Below are 20,721 nucleotides of genomic sequence, written 5' to 3'. Positions count from 1 at the left end.
GTCACTCTTCTTTACCATCAGCTGGTTACATTAGTTTCTACAGGGAAAAAAAAAAAAGTAGAATATCCCTACATTATGTCCCAACGACCTCTCACAGGATTATTCTAGACTGGAAATCATGCAGCCGTTTACGACAGTTCGTAACAGTTCGCAGGTAAACGCGGAACGTGCAGGTGCTTCCGGAGTTTTAAGAGAAGTAGCGTGAAGTATTTCTTTTGCAATCCCTTTTTCTCCTAATCGGCATCGAATTACGTGTTCCGCGCTAAAGGGTTCCCGTGAGGATACCTGATCCCGGCGGAAGCTTATCCACGTAGGGAAGCCTGTGAAATAGTAGGACGATAGAAGAGGACCTCTCAGTCGTTCACAGTACCTGAGTACGCTAGGTACATGGGAGAGATAGAGTGCGTGTTGCTCAATGCATTTAGATTTATATCAGTGATTCTTTATGTATACCAATGATCATTGTGACGATCAGAAATTATACGACGTAAAAGAGAATTTAGAACGCACCTAGTGGCGTTATAGGATATTCTCACGGGTTGTTACGACAAATTGTGTTTTTTATCGATAGTAGGAGGCGCAAGGGTCTTAAAGGACAGAGCAGTGGTCCGTATCCCGGCGATTGGAGGTCCAATTTTGTATCAGAAGGGAGATAAAAAAAAAAGTGGACACTGTAAGTGGACGATGCTGTCAATAAAGGACGATCGTCGTGCGTCGTTTTATAAATTTTATTAACGACTTTCCCTTGGGATTACGTGAATCTGTTGTGTAGTGAGTTTATAAGTGTGTTACTGTGTTACGCGAAGAAGAAGTAGGCTGAATAAACGGCAATGACGGATCTATTGATCGGGATAGCCGGCAACGGGTTCCCGGGCCCGGGTCCCACCGTTGCTAACGGGAATGTCGTCTTCAGGAATCCGCCGACTGGATCGGCTGGAATTTATAGGAATTCAGAGATGAGACATTCGAGGAGCGAGGATCTCCTGGGAACAACTACAAGGACGCCGAGTCCATTATTAACAACTGCATCCGAGGATGACCTGGTGGCTGCAACTGCACTTCGTGATTGCAGTCCGTGCAGTCCATGTCCTCCGTGTCCTTTGCCATCCAGGTCGGCTGGATCACCTGGAGCTTTAGCAGATCACATTGATCCTGGGGATTCGATCAGAGATATCGTAACCGAAAATGATCTTTACAGGTTCGTAGTATTTTGTTAAATTATTATCCATAAAGAACGAAATTAATTCTCGTCGTATATGAAGATATGGAACGATAAGATTGTCTTATCCGACATTAAGTCATTCCTAGATAGTCAATTGATGAATTCTCTGTTTGGCTTAGCCGAAAAACAAAGTTCCCTAGGAGAATTGTTTCGTAATACGCCAAATCCAATAAGTCAGTTCAAATAACGCACCTCCTTTTTTTTTTTAACGTCGTTTAACATTGATTCATTCGAGAAACAAGTTTGCGCCGGCAAACGTTAAATGACTTTCTGAATCTGTTCTGACTATAATTTAATACATTTCCTTCATACTTGTTAAGCCATGACTGGTTCTACTCATTGGATACATAATTGTATGACGCCCTCCATACGCTTTACAATGTCTTCCGGTTTTTGTTGACCCGCTTCGTTTATTCTACAGCGAATTGCATAACCAATGAATCCCTCTTGTTCTGTACACAGATTCGTCCTGTTCAAGAGGCATTACGACAAATACGTCGCTCTAGCAGCAAGATACGAAGAGGCACGTGGAATAGCCTATTACCTTGAGGAAAGATATCACGAAGTCAAGGTACGTAGGAAATTCTTTGCGACCGTTTAAGAACCGGAAACACGTCAAACGCCATTGCAGTTTCCTCCTCTATATTCAAGGCGATTATTCCTCAACTATCATATACCAATCCATATTAATCCTCTATCTAATTTAACTATCTAACAGTGCTGCACCAGTCATGTAACAAAGGTGAGAATCCAACGTTGTTCCTGGCACCACTTGTATCTCTACAGATACAACGTAATACTCAGTAAAGAATAAGTAACCGATGACTTCAAAGGTTCTTCTTATAAATTCAATGGAGATGAATCGACTCGTTTCACGTTGATGTTTTGCACGTTGCTCTGAGTTTCTACTTTTTAGAGCCCAAGAGTATAGAAGCACCCACTGTGCTGTTAGGCGCAAACAGTTCCGCCATCAGGAAATTAAAAAGAGGCCTAACGAGGGAATTCTTCGAGATTGTTATCAGCCTTTCTCATGGAGAGCCGACAGGTCGTTAAGTCGCGTCCACACGTGAACGCAAGGATTCAGTTGAGATCATTAGTCGATACCAGGTCGTACGAAAAAATATGCTTTCGATTAGAGCGATAAGAAAGCATGCTATTAATTAATTGATATCGATTCAAGTCGCTAGTCTCGTGATAAGATACATAATTCTACACTTTGTTTAAGATAGGTGTTACCGTGCTACCACGAGGAAGAGAATTCATTTAAATCCAATGAAATCCCAGTTGCTTTTGGTATTAACGTCAAGGCCAAAGTACAGTCATGTCAAGAATATATACGCAGTACCACTGTAGATACATATTAGACCAACGATACTGTATGTACACCTGCCAGGATATCTGAACGGACTATTCTGAAAGCTAAAGTCACTCCAATCGTCGAGGATACTCCGCCAGGTTATTGTGTAACGAATTCCAATGCATCGGTACATACTTGGCGTGACGAAATTGCTCCTGGGAATTTTTCCAAAGTACTATATACAGTCACAAGAAATCCATGACGTATTTCCGCTTGAGGCACCCTAGCGAAATATATTTTTGTATCAGAACACAGGACTTCAGCTCTGTCATAAGCGGAATCATCAGGTGCGAATGCGTGCGGTCGAACGATACTTGAAGACCTGAGTATTAATTTCACCAGGAGTCACTGCTGACGTTACACGAAAGTAATTGTCTATAGAATAGCGTGCACAAGACTAAATTATCCGCGTGCCCGGTGCCTACTCAGTGACCGGATTAGAAGTCGGCGTCGGGGTGTATCGACGCTTGGATCTGTAAGGATGCGTGAATAGACGGTGAGCGTCGCGGCGAATTTTTATTGACTTACTTATAAATTATTCCGACAACGAGAAAGTTCAATCTTAAAGGATGCCTCCTCCGGACTGTTAACTTTCATATCGTTAACAATACGGTAAAAGCGGACGCGAGTCTAAAAGTGCACTGCTGATGCAACGGCCAGTCAGCAGTCGCACTTTCCGCACAGAAAGAGACCAAGTCAGCGTAGACGCAGAAGTCATGCGATTCTCGTTACCCTCGACGAATTCACTTAGTGCTAAGAAAGTTTTTTTTTACACACACATATATATATATATATATATATTGATTTCCTGTGAATTCAACGCGTGGCACTTTCTCTCAGATGTATATGGTCTATTGTCTCGTGATTCAATTTAATGGCGTCTCGACGCGGGCTTCTAGTTAACCAGCGTTAAAGAGGATGACGGGGAAAAAAATAATGGTGGCCACCAATAGCACGTATGTATATCTGAGGAAGTCGATGCTCGGTGAAAAACATTAACGAGACTGTTACGGTTCTCAGTCTAGCTACGTATAGGTATATGGTGTCCGAATATAGAATCGTAGTCGAATAAATTTGTACTGTCCTGCAGGTCCTTGTCTGCTGGATAAACACGTTTTGCTACGGTCGACTACGGGTGTCAGGACCAAAATTGATTCTACGGACTCGTCGTTTCTATTAACGTAGAATCCTGGCAAGTTTCATCCTTCGTGCGAGCGGCAGCGCCGTTGTAGAAATTTTATGAGTCCGGCAGGATTGTTGATTAATCCTCTGCAGAGCGATCGGACATTTAGAACGTGTACGGCTTAAATAAATATTTGTTGACCAAGCTATTGGAATATTTAAAGGCGACTTTCTATGCAGCGTGGCGGAATTTCTCTGTCGCTTTTACGGTATATTTGAGATTTATTCGCAGCTTTTTTTTCCTTCCTTTTTTCTTTCATTAATGCCAACTACTTCTTGACGAGTCATTATATATTAAACTAGTGTGGTATGCGTACCTACTGGCTGTTTCACCCGTAGCAGACCGGAAAGAGTCTGTCTGGTCTAGGATTCAATGAGAACGTGATCCCACTGTCCGTTTCTAAGGATCATCGTGTCGACATGAAAAACCGCAACGAATTGTCGTAATCGCCGTGAAAATTTCACTCTGCTAAAAAATCGTTGTGTCCATCGGAGACATTCACACTGGACAAACTCATAGATCCGTCTTTCGTCCCAGCTTGGTGAAGCCACGTGAAAATCTACGGCGGACGGAGAATACAGAGAATTGACAAAGGAAAAATAACCGTAGGCACCTTTGGGGTGCGGTCGGTAAGGGTTGTGATTAACGGTAAATAGGGAGTGGCCTGGCACGTCAAGGGAAGTCAAATAGAACTTGGTACTGGCTAAGAGCAACGGCAGTTCTATGTCTTTGATTGAGAAGTCCTGTTCTACGATTAGCATCGTTTCTGCAACATGGTGTAGTAATGAGGATACCTACGAAAAAAACCCAATTAGTGTTTCACGACTGGGAAAAGAAAATATTCCATGGTAATTATTAAAAAAGTCGTCAAGGATGCCTTAAATTAATTTCACCAGCTAATTGTAAAACCCATAAATTTTTTGCTTGATAGATATCAGTCCACGAGCAACCATGGAAAAAGGAATTCGCAGGAGGATCCAAAAGTCCAACTGGTTTCTGGTACAGTGAGCGATCTCGCTTTATTTTTCTTCTGCGAGGTCGTGACGCAATGGCGAAGGCCACTTTTAATTTTTTTCTTTTCACCGTTCCCTGGACGGTGCCACCAAGCAGGCCTAGACCAGACACAAGCGCCTTCTGTATGTCTGGATAATATGGGTGACCACTGCCAGTACCTGTTGGTCGTTGTACGTCTTCCAGTATACAAACACGTCCAAGCTGAAGTCATCAGCATCGTGTGTAGACTTGGAACCAACTAAGAGAACCAGAGTTCCCCCGGCAATTCTCAGCAACGATCCTGCTCAGCAGACCGTGAGAGCTGGTGACCTCACCGTAGAGTCTTTCGAGGCCGTAGTTAACAGTACACCCATCGCAAGGAAAGAGCCACCTACGAGCAAAGCTAATGATTTTGCGTGGGTGGCGTACTCCACTCTGAGGACTGCAGCGCGAACGGTAATAGTGGAACGTGCAAGAACTGGAAAATGACTGTGGGAGCACTGCATATATAAATACACAGTAGCTGCACGTGAATAACGCATACGTCGTATGGCGTGGCTGCGTAACGCGAGAGGAACGCAACAATTGCTTCAAAGGTAACCGAACGGTTTACTTGAACCGTGCGAAAAGCACATGCACCGAACGTGCCGGGAGCGCAAATGCCTGGGATGGTTTACCCTGGGTCAACAACACGGGACTTTATTATTTCCTTGTCTTCTTGACTGCCATTCGCTCTTTCTAATTTCTTTTTCTTTTTTTCTTTCTTGCTCCACCTCAATCCTCGACTTCGGTGGGAACTTCAAGAAGACTGCTTCGAGCTCTTCTACTGGGAATTCTCCTTGGAACTATTTCATCTTCCCTCTTCGTTCCTGCCGGCGACGCACCGTCGCTGCCCCGAGGATTCATCCTAGTTTCTTTTCCACGCGTGGAATCTCTTTAATGGACTCGTCCTGCCAGTCACTTTTGATGACTCTCTTGACAAGGCATTCCTGGCCACTTGTTTCTACAACCCCACCAATGTTTACGGCACTTTGTCTATGGCTGGACATCGTTAAGTTTCTTTCCACGCTGCGATATACATTCATGTGCCGCATATCTATATGCCTACGTGTCATGTCCGAGAACGTTGACATCGGACACGAAATAATTCATTGAGCGAAGCTACCGAGGCACCTGGTAACGTCGTTGGAATTGCATTGTGGTCATATTTGTCATCCTTTAACGCCACGTGCATGGCAATGGATCAGACGCTTATTGGAACACGGCAGGGTGTTCTTGGGTTAATTTATTTTTAGTTATATAATTGTACAGGCCTCGAGCGAAACTAGCGTCTCTGAGTCATTCTGTTCTGGACCGAGATTGACGACCTTTCACTCCTAAACATTTTCTCTGAGACTTGCGTTAGGTAATTGCCTGAGCGTTACGTGCGTTCACGTTTGGCACTGTTCGGTATACCCTGTTTTGAAATGCGCACCAGGTATAGAAATAAGTTAGTGTCATATGAGTAATGACGGTCGTTCTTCATGGAAGAAACCAAATAGAAGTCAGAGAGATAATTTAAGTAAAATAATATTGACTCGAATGACTTTGTATTCTCGAAATCTTTGTAATGGTTATGCCACGAATTATTTTTCATGACTTATGCTTCTCTCGGTTAACGATTGTGCGTGCGTTGTACGAAAGGCGTGTAGTACTTTACTAACCTAAAGTAACGGACTCGACACTATCCATTGTTTTCTGATGTTCTTCGACAGAGCCGTAATAGCTTCCTTGCTCCGATTCATTGATGATCCTAATGATCTGTATAGTCAAAGTAGGTCGTTCGCGTCTATCCGTTAAATCTCTGCTGCTATGTTTATGTGGATTGTGATATTAGGAAAATTTTATTGTATATCTCCAAGTGTAACGTGCGAAGTTTGTAACTAGATGTAAAGTAACGTTTGTTTGACGACCAAGGCCATATGTTAAAAGGTTAAAGGCATTCACGTAATACGTGCAGAGAATATATATAAGTGCGCGAAGAGCTCTCGAAATTATTATACACGCGAGCGTCCTCTGTTTGACTCCAAGCGCTTGTAATACTTAGCATGCTTCGTTTCGGTCAGGCAGCCTTTCAGGTAGGCATCCAGGATCTAGAAATCCCATTGAAAACTCGGCTGGTTCGTTCATCCGTCCATCCGTTTGCTCGATATCAAACGGAAGTTAGTTATGGTCCTCTTGGGTGAAACATTGATTGCCAGATTGCCAGGTTTCATTACCGATGGACTAGAACGGTTGAGAGATAACAAGTTCCTATGTCCACGTATGCAGTAAGGTAGACGTGAACGAGTACACGATATAACTGAATGAACTCACGGTGGCACACCCACTTCCACATACTTCCTGTAAATCCCGTCCTGAAGTCGGTCATTAATTTATATTAAGTTTCAAGGTGCGGCTGTGTACGTCCACCCTATCGATCCCAGCAAGATCATATTAGGTGGAGGAACGATGCCCAAGGATTGGATTCTTGGTCACTGTTCATGATCCTGATGCTAAGGTCTTTTCTGTATTTTGCAGGCCGAGAGGAATAAGATAGAAGCAGCTAGGCAGGCCCTGGAGAAGAGGCTGGAAGGATGCGAGGCTGAACTGCGCGATAAGGAAGAGGAGCTGTTCATCCAATTGGAAAGGAGCCTTCGTCTAGAAGACGAGGCAGAGCGTGTACGTGCTGATCGTGATGCCTGTATAGCCGCCCGGGACCGTCTCGAATGCGAGCGCGCTGCTGCACTTCGTCAGCTGCAACTGCAGGCGTCGCAGAATGAAATAACCAGGAGGTCGCTTGAACGAGCACGGCAGGACGTTGTGCGACAGGCCACGGTGATTCGAGCCGAGCGCGATGCCCTGGAACGGGAGGTTAGTTTTAACGGGCCTCTGACTCCTGCCGTCATTTTCATGTCCGTTATCTGGAAGGAAGAGCTTCAGGGTAATCGAAAATGTTCTTTGACGACTTGTCATTTGACAACCGTGCGCTTAAAATTACCATGCTGGGTAAGGAGGGTCGATGAACCTCCCTTCAAGTTGCCTGTATATCCTCTTTGCTGTCTTTGAGACTTTTCTTTACCTTCACGTTAGTCTCGGCTTCTCTATTTGCGATATGCGATACATCCTGGATTCCCATCCTGACCGACAAGACTTCCGGGTACTTGCGGTTAGGATATACCATAGAGAAATCCAGCGATCCATGCCTTACAGCATCTTGTAACTTCTACCAGTTTTACTGAGGCGTCTATTTTTTCCTTAGTGGGGCTACTGTCATGATTCTTGTACGTTGGTGGCTTCTGGGAATTATTGGAGTTTTCATATGATCTGCCAGAACGTTTTAGTAGAGTAGAATTTCTAATGGAAGGTGGAGACCGATACTGGAAAATCAGGCTGGAGCTTGGACGATCTTCCAGACTGGTGTAGGCTCAGTTAATTATAATAATTAGACGACTTTCTCCTATCCTCGATAATCTAGCGTTTAATAGGACCAGAGCGCGCAATTAGAATCCGACTTGGTCGAGATAATCATTAGAGTTTAATTATTTTAAGAGCAAACTAGAAGAATGTCCTGTTCCTGACTGATAGTTTCTTGGCGGTACGTTTCATCTGGCTATTACTGGCTTGTCTTCTTTCACTTTGCTAGAACGAGATACTGAAGGAGAGATTGAGAGCCGAGCAGGGAGAGCTGGGAGCTGAACGTCGTCGTCGGGAGGAAGGTGTGGCGGCCCTTAGTCATGAAGCAACTACCCTGAGACACGCCGCACGTCATCTCAGAGCTGCTACGCTACATGCAACATCCTGCCGACGTAGACGACGCTGTTCCGTATGTCTATACGCCAAGCGCACCTTTGGGGAAGTCGACGAGATACGGGACGAGTGAGTTCTCTTGATAATGGTAACGAGAATATTCATCCGAGGAAAAATTCGACTAAGGAGTCGAATATCTCTTTTCAGTGGGAAGCTCTTCAAGTGCCTTCAAGCACCTTTACAGGATTTGCGCACCTGGTTGCGTCCGAGTACGCCAGCAGCTTTACCACCCTTACGAACCAGTTCACCCTTGGAACATGGTATCAGCTACATAGATGATTCTAGCAGCAGCTCCGAGGACGAGGCCTTTCCCAGCACTCCGGTTGCCGAAGTTTCTTTATCCTCAGCCAACTCTAGTGCTCCACCAACTGCTAGAGCATTTTCATCAGACTCCGGGTAAGTCTTCTGACTACTGATCCTTGCTTTTGTGTACGTTATTGAGAATTCTTCTGTTTTAGATTCTCATCCGAGACTGGAGATCGCAGATCAAGATCTTACGAGGGTGGTGGAAGCAGCAGAAAAATCAGCGAATCATCAAGCAGCGAACTGGATGGCTCCAGAGCAGGCGGCTTCACTCGCTCCAGATGGACATCATCCTTTCGTAAGCTACTCGGTCGTAAATCCAAAGCCAAGTCCACCACTGCCAATCAGTCGTCCTAAATGGCCTTTGCGTTTAGAACGCCTGTTTACTCTTTAATTGATACTCCCCTCATCCACGTTATTATATAATGGGAAAAACAAAGTGCTCGATTATAAGGTTTAAAGTGCTCAAAATGTAAATTCATTATCGTCATTGACTCGCAGGTAGACTCGCACGGATTACGATAATCTGAGAAAACGAGCTGCAATAGGATTTGAAAACTCAAAGGCGAATTCTCAATCAATGCGAATCGCCCATAACGGTTTACAATAGTTCTACTCCAAGGTTATTGATCATCTCTTTCCTATTAATATACAGATGCAGGAATTTCTTGAGCAGATAATTAACAGAGAGCAATCAATACATGCTGCTTGTAAAAGAATTTTTTCAATATGTTTCGTTCACTTGTCAAAAATAACTGTGATACGAAAAACTTTTGTATGCCCGTTAAAGGGGCAAGTACGTATCTGCTCTCTGCGTATTCTGTTTTCAAATTTCAACGTAGTCAATTCCTCGTACGAGATACGTAAATGGGATATAACAGTAATGCCAAATCAGTTTGGATAGAACATTAATGCGGTCGTACAATTTTTTTTATCTACAACTCGTAGAAAACTATTCCACTATTTTTTTTGTTTATTGCATTAAACTAACAGTTCCTCGTTATCTTTTTTCTTGCTGCAAGAAACGTCGTACAGACGTCCTACGTAACCCTCGCATATTTAATTCATCATTTTATTTTGTTTAAGGTCGATTTCAATTTAAGCTTCAGATTTATGTATGAGCATATATTTTTTTTTGAGTTTTGGCAGAATATACTTCAAAGTTTCATAAAATAACGTCGCTTGTTATTTCTCAGGCTTATCAAACAATAGAAGACCAAATTACTGCCAATTTTAAGATTATAGGTATATATATATAACTCTTCATAGTAGAAACGAACTTTAGGCAGGAACAGTTCTTGAACTGTAAATTCACGTCCATTTTACGCTGTTAAAAATCATCTGTCTCATTAAAAGCACAGATCATCCGTTCCAATTGAGTTAAACGCAGGAATTGAAATTTGAAGTATTACTTTTTTAAGAGTAAACGTATTTTTTGGGGGAATATTCGCCAAAGGGAATGTGAATCACTGTACGTACGGTATATACAGGCAAATTATGTTAAATGATCTTAAGTCTTAAAAAATCTTTTCAAAAAAATTCGGTGGTAATGGCCGTTATTGTTATATCAGAAGTACAAAGGATTCGTGTATTTTTAAATATTTTCTTTACCACGAATATCTGAAGGATGACTTAATTATAGATTTTACATTCAGATATTTACGCAAAAATGGCGCAATAGTCACCATCAGTGGTACTTAAAACAGTATTCTGAGTTTATTGTTCTTTCAAATATTAATCTTATCATAGTTCTTATCAGTTTCATACGAAAACTAATATATTTTTTTTATTTTTTGTCACGTACATTCTATCCAATATGCATATACCATAATTGATTATGGTTGAATTTCGTTTTCAAAAAATACTTAACGACAGACATATTCAAGAATAATGGAATATGGGTGGAACATCATATTTGCAGAAAATCCTTCTTCGAGGATAAAAAAAGAAGCACGAACCCTCAAAATATTATCTATTTTGTAATTACCCTGTAATTCTTTTCATTATTCCAAGTACAAGACTGTTTTCTTAAGTATAAATAACGGATTTGAGCCACGACATACTTAATAGCGTTAAAGTTGACAGAGGAACACGTAACATTGTTGTTCTTTTTAGTTTTTTTATTTTCTTGATACTTGACTGTAACGTGCTGTCCCCACGTATTATACAAAATATTTCTAACCGATGGACTAATGCTGAAAACGTGTATTGACAGGTGCTTCTTATAATAATTTTGTGACTTGATTTAATTGGTGTTATTAACAAAATAAGTGATTTGATATTATTTACGTTCTTGAGATGCTAACTTGTATTTATTAAAAGAAGTTAACTAACATATTCTTAACAAAGAAAAGAAGTGTCTCTTTTTTGTGTGTTGTTTTAATTGCTTCTCTTGAATTCTTAACAAAAACACGTTTGGAGGAAAACGCATTTATTAGTAGGATATTCTAGAACACTTTGTAATACGTTTTATCGTGCCTTAGTGTGATTGGTATAGTCACTTGTTATACATTCCATTGTGTGTTGGTATTTTTTTTGTGTCTTTCATCTTGTTACTGTTTTCTTTTAATGTATTGAAACATTTTGCTAAGTACTCTCGCACAGAAATGCGCGCCTATACTTGCCTTGATTATTGATGATTGCTGTGAAACTTCTATAAAGTGATGGTTAGGTCTTGCACGTTTTACGCCATTTTTCTGCAACGACAGAATCTGCTTTTCCTGCTGTTGCAGTCGAATGGACGATATTTCTGAAAATTGTGTATTCACTGAGGGTCACAAAATTTCCAATGTCAGATTGCTTATTGAATACTTTAAAATATTAGAAATTAACTGAGATCACAACGGTTCCAGCAGTCGTTAATCATTTTGTGTGTTGTTCAAGTTTTGTTAAATCTTTCCTAAAACAAAGTAATGTAAAACGTTTAAATATTTGTTCAAGTTATACAGCCAAAGTTATATTAAATTTATAAACGAAACGAGTATCGTGTATTGTAAACTAATTAATGTTGGATACGTGTAGTTTCTCGAGACCATGATAAATCTAAACCGAATGTTACCTGTAGAAACTTGAAATCGTTAATATTCAAAATTGTGAAAAATTGTTACTAGCCGAGTAAATCAGATTAATCATTCAGTAATTATAAAGTTTATTGGTAGAAATCTTTCAAGAGCCAGCAAGGTTATAACCGTTTTCTTAAACCTTGCCAAGTTACAGTTTTATTAATTGACGTATCATAAATGCATTACAGAAAAGCATAGTAAGTTATTTATATCCAGTATGGTTTAGAATAATCATAATTAATTAAGAAATATTATACCTGTTAAATATACAATTTTTTTTATCCGTTTAAGTCATAAAACATTCGTTAAAAGTAGTGTGCGTACATACAATTTCGTATGTAAGATACGTAGCTGGTAATAATCGTGAGAAGAGAAACAAAAAAGAAATCCTACAATTATTCAATACCGCGTACGTCGCTACGAATTACTCTGCATTCCATCACAATATCATATCTTGTGTCGATCAAACAATTTCTCGTTGTACTGTCATTCCTGCTCAACTCTCATTTTGTACGACATACATTAATTGCGTACGGCAATGTCATAAACATCACAGTTAACTAATAGGACGTAGTAATCACCTGTAGTTATAAAAAAAGATTATGCGAAACTTGAAACGAGAATACACCGATAACACAGTCAATTGACAGGTTCGCTACAATGGTGCATAAATATTACCCAAATACAGTATAACAATAATATAGTATAAAGAAGATCGTATAACGGAATGATTAGAAGAAGAAAAAAAAACAAGTTCGAATTTCCTAACAGAGTACAGACACTTTGCGAGCGTTAAAATTCAGAGTGTCCATTAACTTAAGATATCCGTATATTGTGTAATGTATTTGCTTTGTCATATTTGTGTGAAATTGTAGCAGGGCACACCTCTGCCTCCCTCTTCTAGGACGAGGGTGAATCCAGAGGACTGACTCCCGGTTCACATTTAAACACGAATACAATTATTATTTTCGTTTCGACGTTCACGACGCGATTGCAACTACCAACGCTGTATATATATTACAGCACGAAGCGTTTACGATAGTGAGGATTATTACACCTAACGTTACTGTTTCAAACAGATAGTATTGTTATATGAACATTGTTGTAAAATGTGTGTGCAAACCTGAGAACCTTATCGCATTCCATACGAGTATTGTAATACAAAAAATAAAGGATAAACAATAATAAACAGCTGTTCTGTAATTAAGTATCAAACAATGTATATACCTTATAACAATATTGTAATGGATACAGAAGCAGTCATTTTCAAAGTTGTTCTAGTGGTAAAAGAGAAGCTACTCCTTTGTATCTTATCTGTCTGGCTGAATCGAAGGTAAAGTAATTCCGTGTCCAGCCGCATAGATGGCACTGGGGTGTGGCGCAGTAGAAATCATGGAGCAATGGAAGTGGCGCACCGCCTCCTACGCCACACTCGGCTCTCGCTGCTGGCCGCAGCGGCCAACTTCACTCGATCGAGTTTTTCTTTCAGTCGAACCGAACAAAATGCCAATGGTGGATGGGTGGTGAGTCGCACGGTACGATATCGCTGAAATTATCATGTGAATAGTGATCCGCAGTGAACCGTAGTGTCGTATATAGGAAGCTAGATCGACCCTGGCTCCCGCACTCCGGATATTCCCGCGTCTCTCACCTGAAACGTGAGTGAAAAAACACGAAATGAGAGCCGCCTTTTATAATCGGAAGTGTTGCTGCTGCTGCTGCTATTACTCAAAGCCAGTAACCCGTGCATGTATGAGCACGCATGCACGTTCCCTACGTAACCCCCACGAAGCTGTCTCTCCTCTGCATTCCACTGCCTGCATATATGGAGGACTATTTTTTCTTCTTTTTCATCCTCTTCACTCTGAATCCTTTTGGTTTATTTACAATCTAGAAAAGCATGCCCTCGCCACTGTCTACGCACCTTTCTCAGCTGGGCGGGGTATCGCTCCGGGTACCTTAAAATCCTTTGTATCTGGTACAATGAGAGGTTTGAATTCTGGATTAGAGTTTCTTTATGTCTCTGACGTTTATTTATTTACATATAACGAGATAACGTCACCTTTGATAGCATTGTCTGGCTCCTTAATTTCGTCAGTGTCAGCTGATGGGATTACTAATGAAAAATTCGAATGAATGCTGGGATCTGACAATTGGAATTATCATTCTTTCAATACTATTTATTGACACACATGGTTTTCGCGGCAATTTTCAGCTGATCATTGGCCTTCACTCATGTGTGGTGTACGATTGACAGTGTTTATCCGGCTAAATTAAATGCTTGAAATCAACCATAAAATTCGTTTGGTTAATCCGGTCTTGTATTTGTAATAGTAATTTGTTTGTACTTGGAGCTAAGTGAGTTCGTTGACATTACTCTTCTGTCAAGTGACAGTGCACTGTCAATACCGGTCAAACGTATATACCAACAGGGTTATCGTATCACGAGAAATTATAACAAAGAGAATTTACTTAAACGCTATTAATCTCTTGGTTCTCGCGACTCTTGTCCGTTCTTTCTTTAATCTACAGTAATTACAATTATTCTTTGTGTCATTCTCAGCACCCGCGGGACCAGTCATTTTCCTATTGATATTCATGTCAGCTGGTTACATGCATTTTACATATATAATATAAATATGTAGTTAATTACGTATATATGTATACATAGTTTTATACACTCAGTTTTTTAGGAGACCCTCGTTTACCTCAATCAAGGAAATATTATTTGTCCTTAGACTTATATCAGGAAAGAAAACGACGAGGCCATTTAGTTTTTGTTTAAAAAAAAATCGTTAGACACTAGAATATTCAGTCTCATTCCAGTCTTATAAAGAGTCAGAGTCAAAAGATAGACATAAGAATTCGTCACGACTTTCCTCATCTTAAACTATTCATTCTACGTTTAACCATATGTACTTTATATATACACGACCACATACATATATACACACAGTCGATGAAGTTTCTCGAGACTTGCAAGGCCTTTCCCATCCTTCTATGGAGAACATGGAGTCTCTGCCAAGAAGCCATTCGTTCTTACGCCTCGATACTTTCTTTACAGCGATTCAGTTTTCAGCATACATGGAATATCAGTGTATTCCTTTTCCTATAATTCAATGTAAATTCAAGCTCGTGTAACTACATTATATAATACAAAAGAGACTTTTATATTAGTTGGAATTCATAATTCATTCCTCTATACCTCAATGGTTTGTCGTTCATTATTTATCTGATACTTGACTTGCATAAAAGCCATTATCCTCATATTGACTCGATACGATAGTAAACCGAACAGATTGTTTGACTTGAATCCACCGTGAAACGCTTACTACCACGACCCATTTACAGGGAGACAATGTTTGCCTTTCGCACTTTGTGTGCCAGCAACGAGGCTACCGGTATACGTAATTTAGAAGAAACGGTAAAAGAAAAACGAAACTTCACGCTTGCGTAAGATGGCGATCGCGTAGATTCGGCAATGGGGAATATGAGATGAAAAGAAAATGTCGAAAGGGACGTGAAAGTGAAAGAATTCACGCGCAGTACCTATTTCAGGCACGCATGTACGTTCGTTTATCGGCGTTTCGCAATGTTTACAAGATTCTTTAAGAGATTTGATTATATTTATAATTTCATCCTGATCATCTAAATATCTTTGATACGAACGCTCTTGGGCTTGTATAGTTAACGCTTTAAGAGATCTTCATTCATAACGCACACCGATGACTTGTTTACCGCTTCGTCATTTACTAAGAAGGATACGATTTTATTTTTTTTTATTTTTAAGATTAAAATCTAGTATCTTTCGTTACGCCTCGCCGCCATACTTTTCTTACGTGAATCATAAACCTTCCGTCCGATTTACACTGGAAAGTAGACGTGCATTAGGATCCGGCATGATTTCCTTGCTGGGCTTTTCTCTAAATGTATTTTTCATACGTATCCGACCGCATGCTTGTTAAGTTCTTGGTTATCCGTATCACTTAGATTCTTATTACTCTTTTTTTTGGCTTTTCTCAAACCCAGAATCCATATCCGCCATATTGATTATCGGCCCAACCTCGTGGTCGGACAAATAATTTTTATCGTCTTGCTATGTCGTAGGTAGACTTAAATGGTCGTGTGTGGGCCGCTAACCGTTGCCCACATGTGAAGCCAGCATTACACTAGTTCACTCTTTGTCCTTTATATGAGCTCGGCGAAATTAAGCCCCCGCTCCTATTCGTTCATTCCCTCTGCAGACTTCATTCTCCTTTGCGAATACCCGCACTCGCCATTACAGTCCTACAGCCTTCGGCCTCTCCTGACAGAATCTTAAGGCAGGCCTAAAAGCACATAACCTTCAAGTCACTACCCTTCAGTGTAATCTGCATGCGAATGGAATTGGCTGCTACTGTAGAATCTGGAAAAATTCAAGGTCACGTTACACCTGGTGCATTATTCTTGAAACGTAGGGAAGACATAATTGGTAGAATATTCATTAACTCATATGCTTCCGGTTATGTTTTCTTTGATCGATGATTCACGTCCCAACGTCATCGTGCCTTTTACCGTTTCACTCTTTATACGTACAGACGTGCTTTATCCATGTACGTGCAGTGACATCTATGCGTATAGCTACGTCAGTAGACTTATATAGGGATTTGAATATTTTGTACCCGGGTAGTAGTACTGAAAGTGTCCTGAAATTATTCTAGAGGCAGATTCCATCCTTTCTTTCTTTAACCTGGTACGGTTGCCAATTTTTGTCGTTAACAGCTTCTTTGATCGATGAATCAGAAACTTGAGCAAGCACACTCTCTTTGCCAGCAAATAGTATCTTCCTGTATTTATGGTAGCATTTGTGCATCGCCTTGTAGTATAGTTAGCGCGAGGGAGAACTCCTTTTCAGATATGATTGGTCTAACTCCTCGTGGGCTTGACGTCGTTTCAGCTTGAGGGACGCACGAATGTCATCCTGACAAAGAAGTACGTCTGTGTAGAATTCTTTGTGCTTTCGCTGTGAATTTTAAAGAGAGAAACAGTCCTTCGGAATTATGCACAGCTGCTCGCTGGAAGTACTGTGTTACTTACCTACCTGGCAATAGAATAGATGGTCCTATACCCAAAGCCCTTTTTAGGTTTTGTGAAATTAGAGATTTTTCGGGTCTCGAACTTTCACGTTCGTTCTTAGTGGGCATCTTAAGTTCCTGGACGGTCGTATTTTCTTTGGGACTGGTTCTTTCCATGGATTATGCTAACCGATTCTCGTTTGGTGCTATTTTCGTCCAACGTGGCGCAGTCACTTTGCTGATTGTCGAATGTAGAGTCGGGAAGAACCGAAAAAATTTTATAGATTTAGACAGATTATCGTGCAGGCGTATTTTGATGTATATTGAGGTAACTATTAGGTTTTGCTAATATACTTTTGTGGTTATCGTAAATTCGCACCTGCTATTTTCGGTGTGGTTACCATTCGAGAAATACGTTCTGTAATATATTTTTATTATAGATACACTCTAGTCTCTTAAATTGGCAACTTGACTGTACTCCACTTTTCTTCGGACACGCCGAGATTATTAAGATTGGTCCATCTATTTTAAGGGGTTATATACAGTTCAAATTTTCAAAAAATCGATTTTTTTTTCACTTTATTTTCGTAATGTACATGTATTTAAGTACGTACACAAAAAAATTTCTTGTCAATCCGGCGAATATTCTCGAAGTTACAGGCACATTTGTAATGACGTGGCAAAGCGTTTTAACGTACTTTCAAAGTACTTTGAAACTTTAAACGCGTTTTTGTCAAACCTGTGTTTTTAAAGTCGATGAGCTAGATTTCTCGAAAACGGCTGAACCGATCAGTCTGAAACTTTAACACAAGCTTTTTAAGTATATTTTTTAGTAATTAATCGAAGGTTTTTTCTCACTGATAAATATTTTCCATTTTATAAACAATTTAAGGCCTAAATTTTTGTCAAAAACCGATTTTTTTTTGAGAAGCCCCCGTTTTGTCAAATTTATTATTTTGCTTATTCCTTCGACGAATTACAAGATAATACATTATATTAATGAAATATTTTTGGTTTTTTCATTTTAAATGATCCAGTCCAGAGATATCGTTCTCACCGCAAGACGCCTTTTTTTAGAGGTGCTCCCGGAGATCACCTATAGCAGCTTTGAAAATAATTATTTTTACAAATAAAAAATTTGTTAAAATACAGTTAAAAGTTACCATAATATGTGTACAAATTTTTACATTAATACATTAAAAGGTCTTCTTAAGAAAAATTCTTGAAAAATCGATTTTTCTGGGCCTGCTGACCGTATACATAACCCCTTAAGCAACCCAACGATACAGACTCTATGAGTCTTTTCGCACAGAATAATATATTTCGGCTTTTTCCAACGTTCTGACTGACATCTAGCGTGTACTTTTTACATTAAGAATTCCATCACGCCTAGTTTATTTTCGGTACTTCTGTATCACGGATACTATACAATTTACGACTCCATTGATTCCCAAGCTAACAGAATAATTTAACGAAAAATTGGTGTTCACGTCGCTTTCTAATTATCTTGGAATTATCTTGCATCTTACATGGTATCAGTATTATTTTCCTCTTGCAATAATATATTCCCAAGCAAAGCAGTAGATATTGTTACACAAAATGCCTCGCTCGGACAGTGCTTCACAATGGCGGCATCAAACTGGTTGGCGCTGCTACATAGCACGATGATTGCGATAATTGCGATGACGGCGACTCATGATGATTGAAGTATTGCACGACAGGCTCACGTTCCACCTACTTGCGAGCAAGTCATGAGAAATGGCGTACCATGAGCCAGCAGCAGGCCAGCTTCGATACCGGACTGAGTGAGCGTAGCGTAGGAATACCTTATCAAGGAAGTTTCCAACTTTCCTGAATGAAAAAGAAAAAACGTTTTATCATACCCAATGGGTAGTGGCTGGTACCAGTATTCTGTGACGTGTATAAAGAAGTGAATTCTTCTTGGCTGAAGAACGTCAGTCATTCGCAACGTGGAAAAAGTGTAAATTCGTACGGAACGTTGAACCAGATGCGATCGCTTTTATAATCTAAATAATTTTATACGCACAGAGGACAAAACGGCTGACTGTATAGAAAGGACGATATGCAAATCTTGATTGTATCTTTTTAAGGACTACCAAGCGAACTACGTATTCGCTTCTTTATTTTTATTCCCATTGGAACGTGACCAGCTGACTCGATTGGGGTTGCTAATCGATATTTATCTAGACGGTGAGTCAGACGATAGTCATCTTCGCGTGGACGTCTCCCTTATAATTTACTCCGAGGACGTATTTCCTTTTTTCTATTCTTGCAATAAGTCGCACCTTCCATACTAATCTTGAACTTTCCCAAAGACTTGAATGCTTGCCGAGAAAGAACTGGGCATTTTGTTATATCTGAAAAGAGAAAAAGTCAGTATCCTTGAGAAATAACGTCAAGGTATTGCCAAGCAGTGTTGATGAATGCACAAGGAATGCTTACTCCTAGGTATTGAGGTCTCTGCACGTCAGTTCTTGCAGTAGCGACACTTATAACAGTGAACGTCCATTTTATCTGCATCAACGGTCTTGATATGTAGCCTTAATCATTTTCATGTTACAAAGTCCTTTGGCATATCTAATTACTCTAGGATATATACATATATATTTTCAATGATCATTACCAGTTTCAATAGCGATAAAGGTAGAGCAGCTAAGACTGAAAGATTTTGATGACTATCTTTCTTACATAAGTCAATAAAATGCCTCTGGGAACGGAAATGCGGTGTACCACGCAGTAGGATAAGTCGTCCTCCTACAAGAAGAGATTGCGGACGTTTCCATTGCTCAGGATACTGCATACTTTAGCGACATCGAATCAAGGCAAGCGTCCTTGTCACGGATTAACAGTACTTTTTCGTTGACTCCATTGAAAGTGCGCAGCAGACAACCTGGCCGCAGGTCAATCCGTAGGTTGTAACCTTGAAGTTACGCAGGTTCGTTGAACGTGGAATTTGAATTTCTAGCAGCCACTCGGTTAATCGTGAAGCGTGATAATTCAGTGCTTACAGCCAGCGGGAACGGAGTAATTAAGCGTGGAGGTACCGAGTCGACCGAGAGTCGTTACGATAGAGAAAGTTCATCTCTGCAGGGAAAGTTCGTGTGTCACGGCATGAGCATCACACCCAAGGGCTCATCCTCCAGCATATAAAGTACTAGAACGAATAGAAAAAAAGTATTGAGGTAATTTTTAGAAAAAAATTGTCTTTCTAAAAAAAAGTAAATTTCATAACCTGAGAAAGTGATCCAATTAACGGGCTGCCGAATCCTGATGCAAAAAGGGGTAAACTGAGTACGGAGGAGCCTCCAGTGTAAATTGTGCTGTGATTGCAGGGCTTGTGAATAGAAATAGGGTGCGTTGCTCTCCCGTTGTTAAGGGGGTTCCAGGAGGAGGACCGTCTCGACGTCCGGCGCCGACGTTACCCGTTCTTCGTTTTACGTTCGACCCAGGCTCCCTAGGAGCTATAGTCCTAGAACGACTGACGTCATCAACAGACTGGCCCATATATCTCTTGAAGATTACTCATCCTTGGTATTTTAACCTATCTCTAAAAATTTGTACTTCTAGCAAGGTTCTTCCTGGACCCTTCGTTACTATTTTAGGTATTGATCTGGATTACTGGAGTCCTTAACCTTATTCTTCTTCCTGATTCGCAGCTGCTACCACGTCCGATTCCTTCGAGTGACTATGACGAGGAT

The 20,721-nt window shown here is 40.4% G+C and overlaps 2 protein-coding genes and 1 long non-coding RNA gene across 36 annotated transcripts in view; 2 read left to right on the top strand and 1 right to left on the bottom strand.

The window, feature by feature from the left end:
* The first annotated feature begins 112 nt into the window (after window positions 1-112).
* LOC107274520 lies at window positions 113-13,133 on the top strand. Of its 2 annotated transcripts, none has more exons than XM_025091782.1 (6): window positions 113-1,198; window positions 1,685-1,793; window positions 7,315-7,647; window positions 8,420-8,652; window positions 8,710-8,979; window positions 9,042-13,133. In XM_025091782.1, exons 1-6 carry the CDS (start codon window positions 831-833, stop codon window positions 9,241-9,243), a joined length of 1,515 nt encoding a protein of 504 aa, XP_024947550.1. In that variant the 5' UTR covers window positions 113-830; the 3' UTR covers window positions 9,244-13,133. The 2 variants fall into 2 exon arrangements, with proteins under 2 accessions (XP_024947550.1, XP_015609235.1); XM_015753749.2 differs by having other exon boundaries at window positions 114-1,198; window positions 8,731-8,979.
* A 131-nt stretch (window positions 13,134-13,264) lies between these two features.
* Window positions 13,265-20,721, top strand: part of LOC107274519 (F-actin-monooxygenase Mical) — a 31,041-nt gene continuing 23,584 nt past the window's right edge. For 19 of the 20 annotated variants that reach the window (XR_003061839.1, XR_003061841.1, XR_003061840.1 and 16 more), the window contains exon 1: window positions 13,265-13,606. The gene's annotated coding sequence lies outside the window, so the exon portion shown is untranslated. The remainder of the gene's footprint in view (window positions 13,607-20,721) is intronic. The other variant, XM_025091767.1, reaches the window with a different exon arrangement.
* Window positions 13,622-20,673, bottom strand: LOC107274526. 14 transcript variants are annotated; one of them, XR_003061847.1, is made up of 6 exons: window positions 19,712-20,673; window positions 19,466-19,609; window positions 17,357-19,380; window positions 17,025-17,240; window positions 14,011-16,950; window positions 13,622-13,923 (listed from the first exon to the last, which is right to left on the bottom strand). It is a non-coding gene; the product is annotated as an uncharacterized LOC107274526 (long non-coding RNA). The 14 variants fall into 14 exon arrangements; XR_003061850.1 differs by lacking the exon at window positions 13,622-13,923 and having other exon boundaries at window positions 14,114-15,057; window positions 15,788-16,950; XR_003061845.1 differs by lacking the exon at window positions 13,622-13,923 and having other exon boundaries at window positions 14,114-16,353; window positions 16,437-16,950.

This window comes from Cephus cinctus, unplaced genomic scaffold (genome assembly GCF_000341935.2).
Source record: "Cephus cinctus unplaced genomic scaffold, Ccin1 Ccin1_scaffold3262, whole genome shotgun sequence".
In the NCBI taxonomy this organism is placed as follows: Eukaryota; Metazoa; Arthropoda; class Insecta; order Hymenoptera; family Cephidae; genus Cephus; species Cephus cinctus.
The sequence above is the reverse complement of the archived record's forward strand: the minus strand, read 5'-3'. Positions and strand labels throughout refer to the sequence as shown.

What these genes read in the sequence shown, in the direction of transcription:
- LOC107274520 (XM_025091782.1), top strand. Translation starts at nt 831, where the DNA reads ATGACGGATCTATTGATCGGGATAGCCGGCAACGGGTTCCCGGGCCCG. An exon ending in ACCGAAAATGATCTTTACAG is followed by an intron (nt 1,199 to 1,684) that starts GTTCGTAGTATT and finishes TTCTGTACACAG; the next exon opens with ATTCGTCCTGTTCAAGAGGC. An exon ending in GCGATGCCCTGGAACGGGAG is followed by an intron (nt 7,648 to 8,419) that starts GTTAGTTTTAAC and finishes TCACTTTGCTAG; the next exon opens with AACGAGATACTGAAGGAGAG.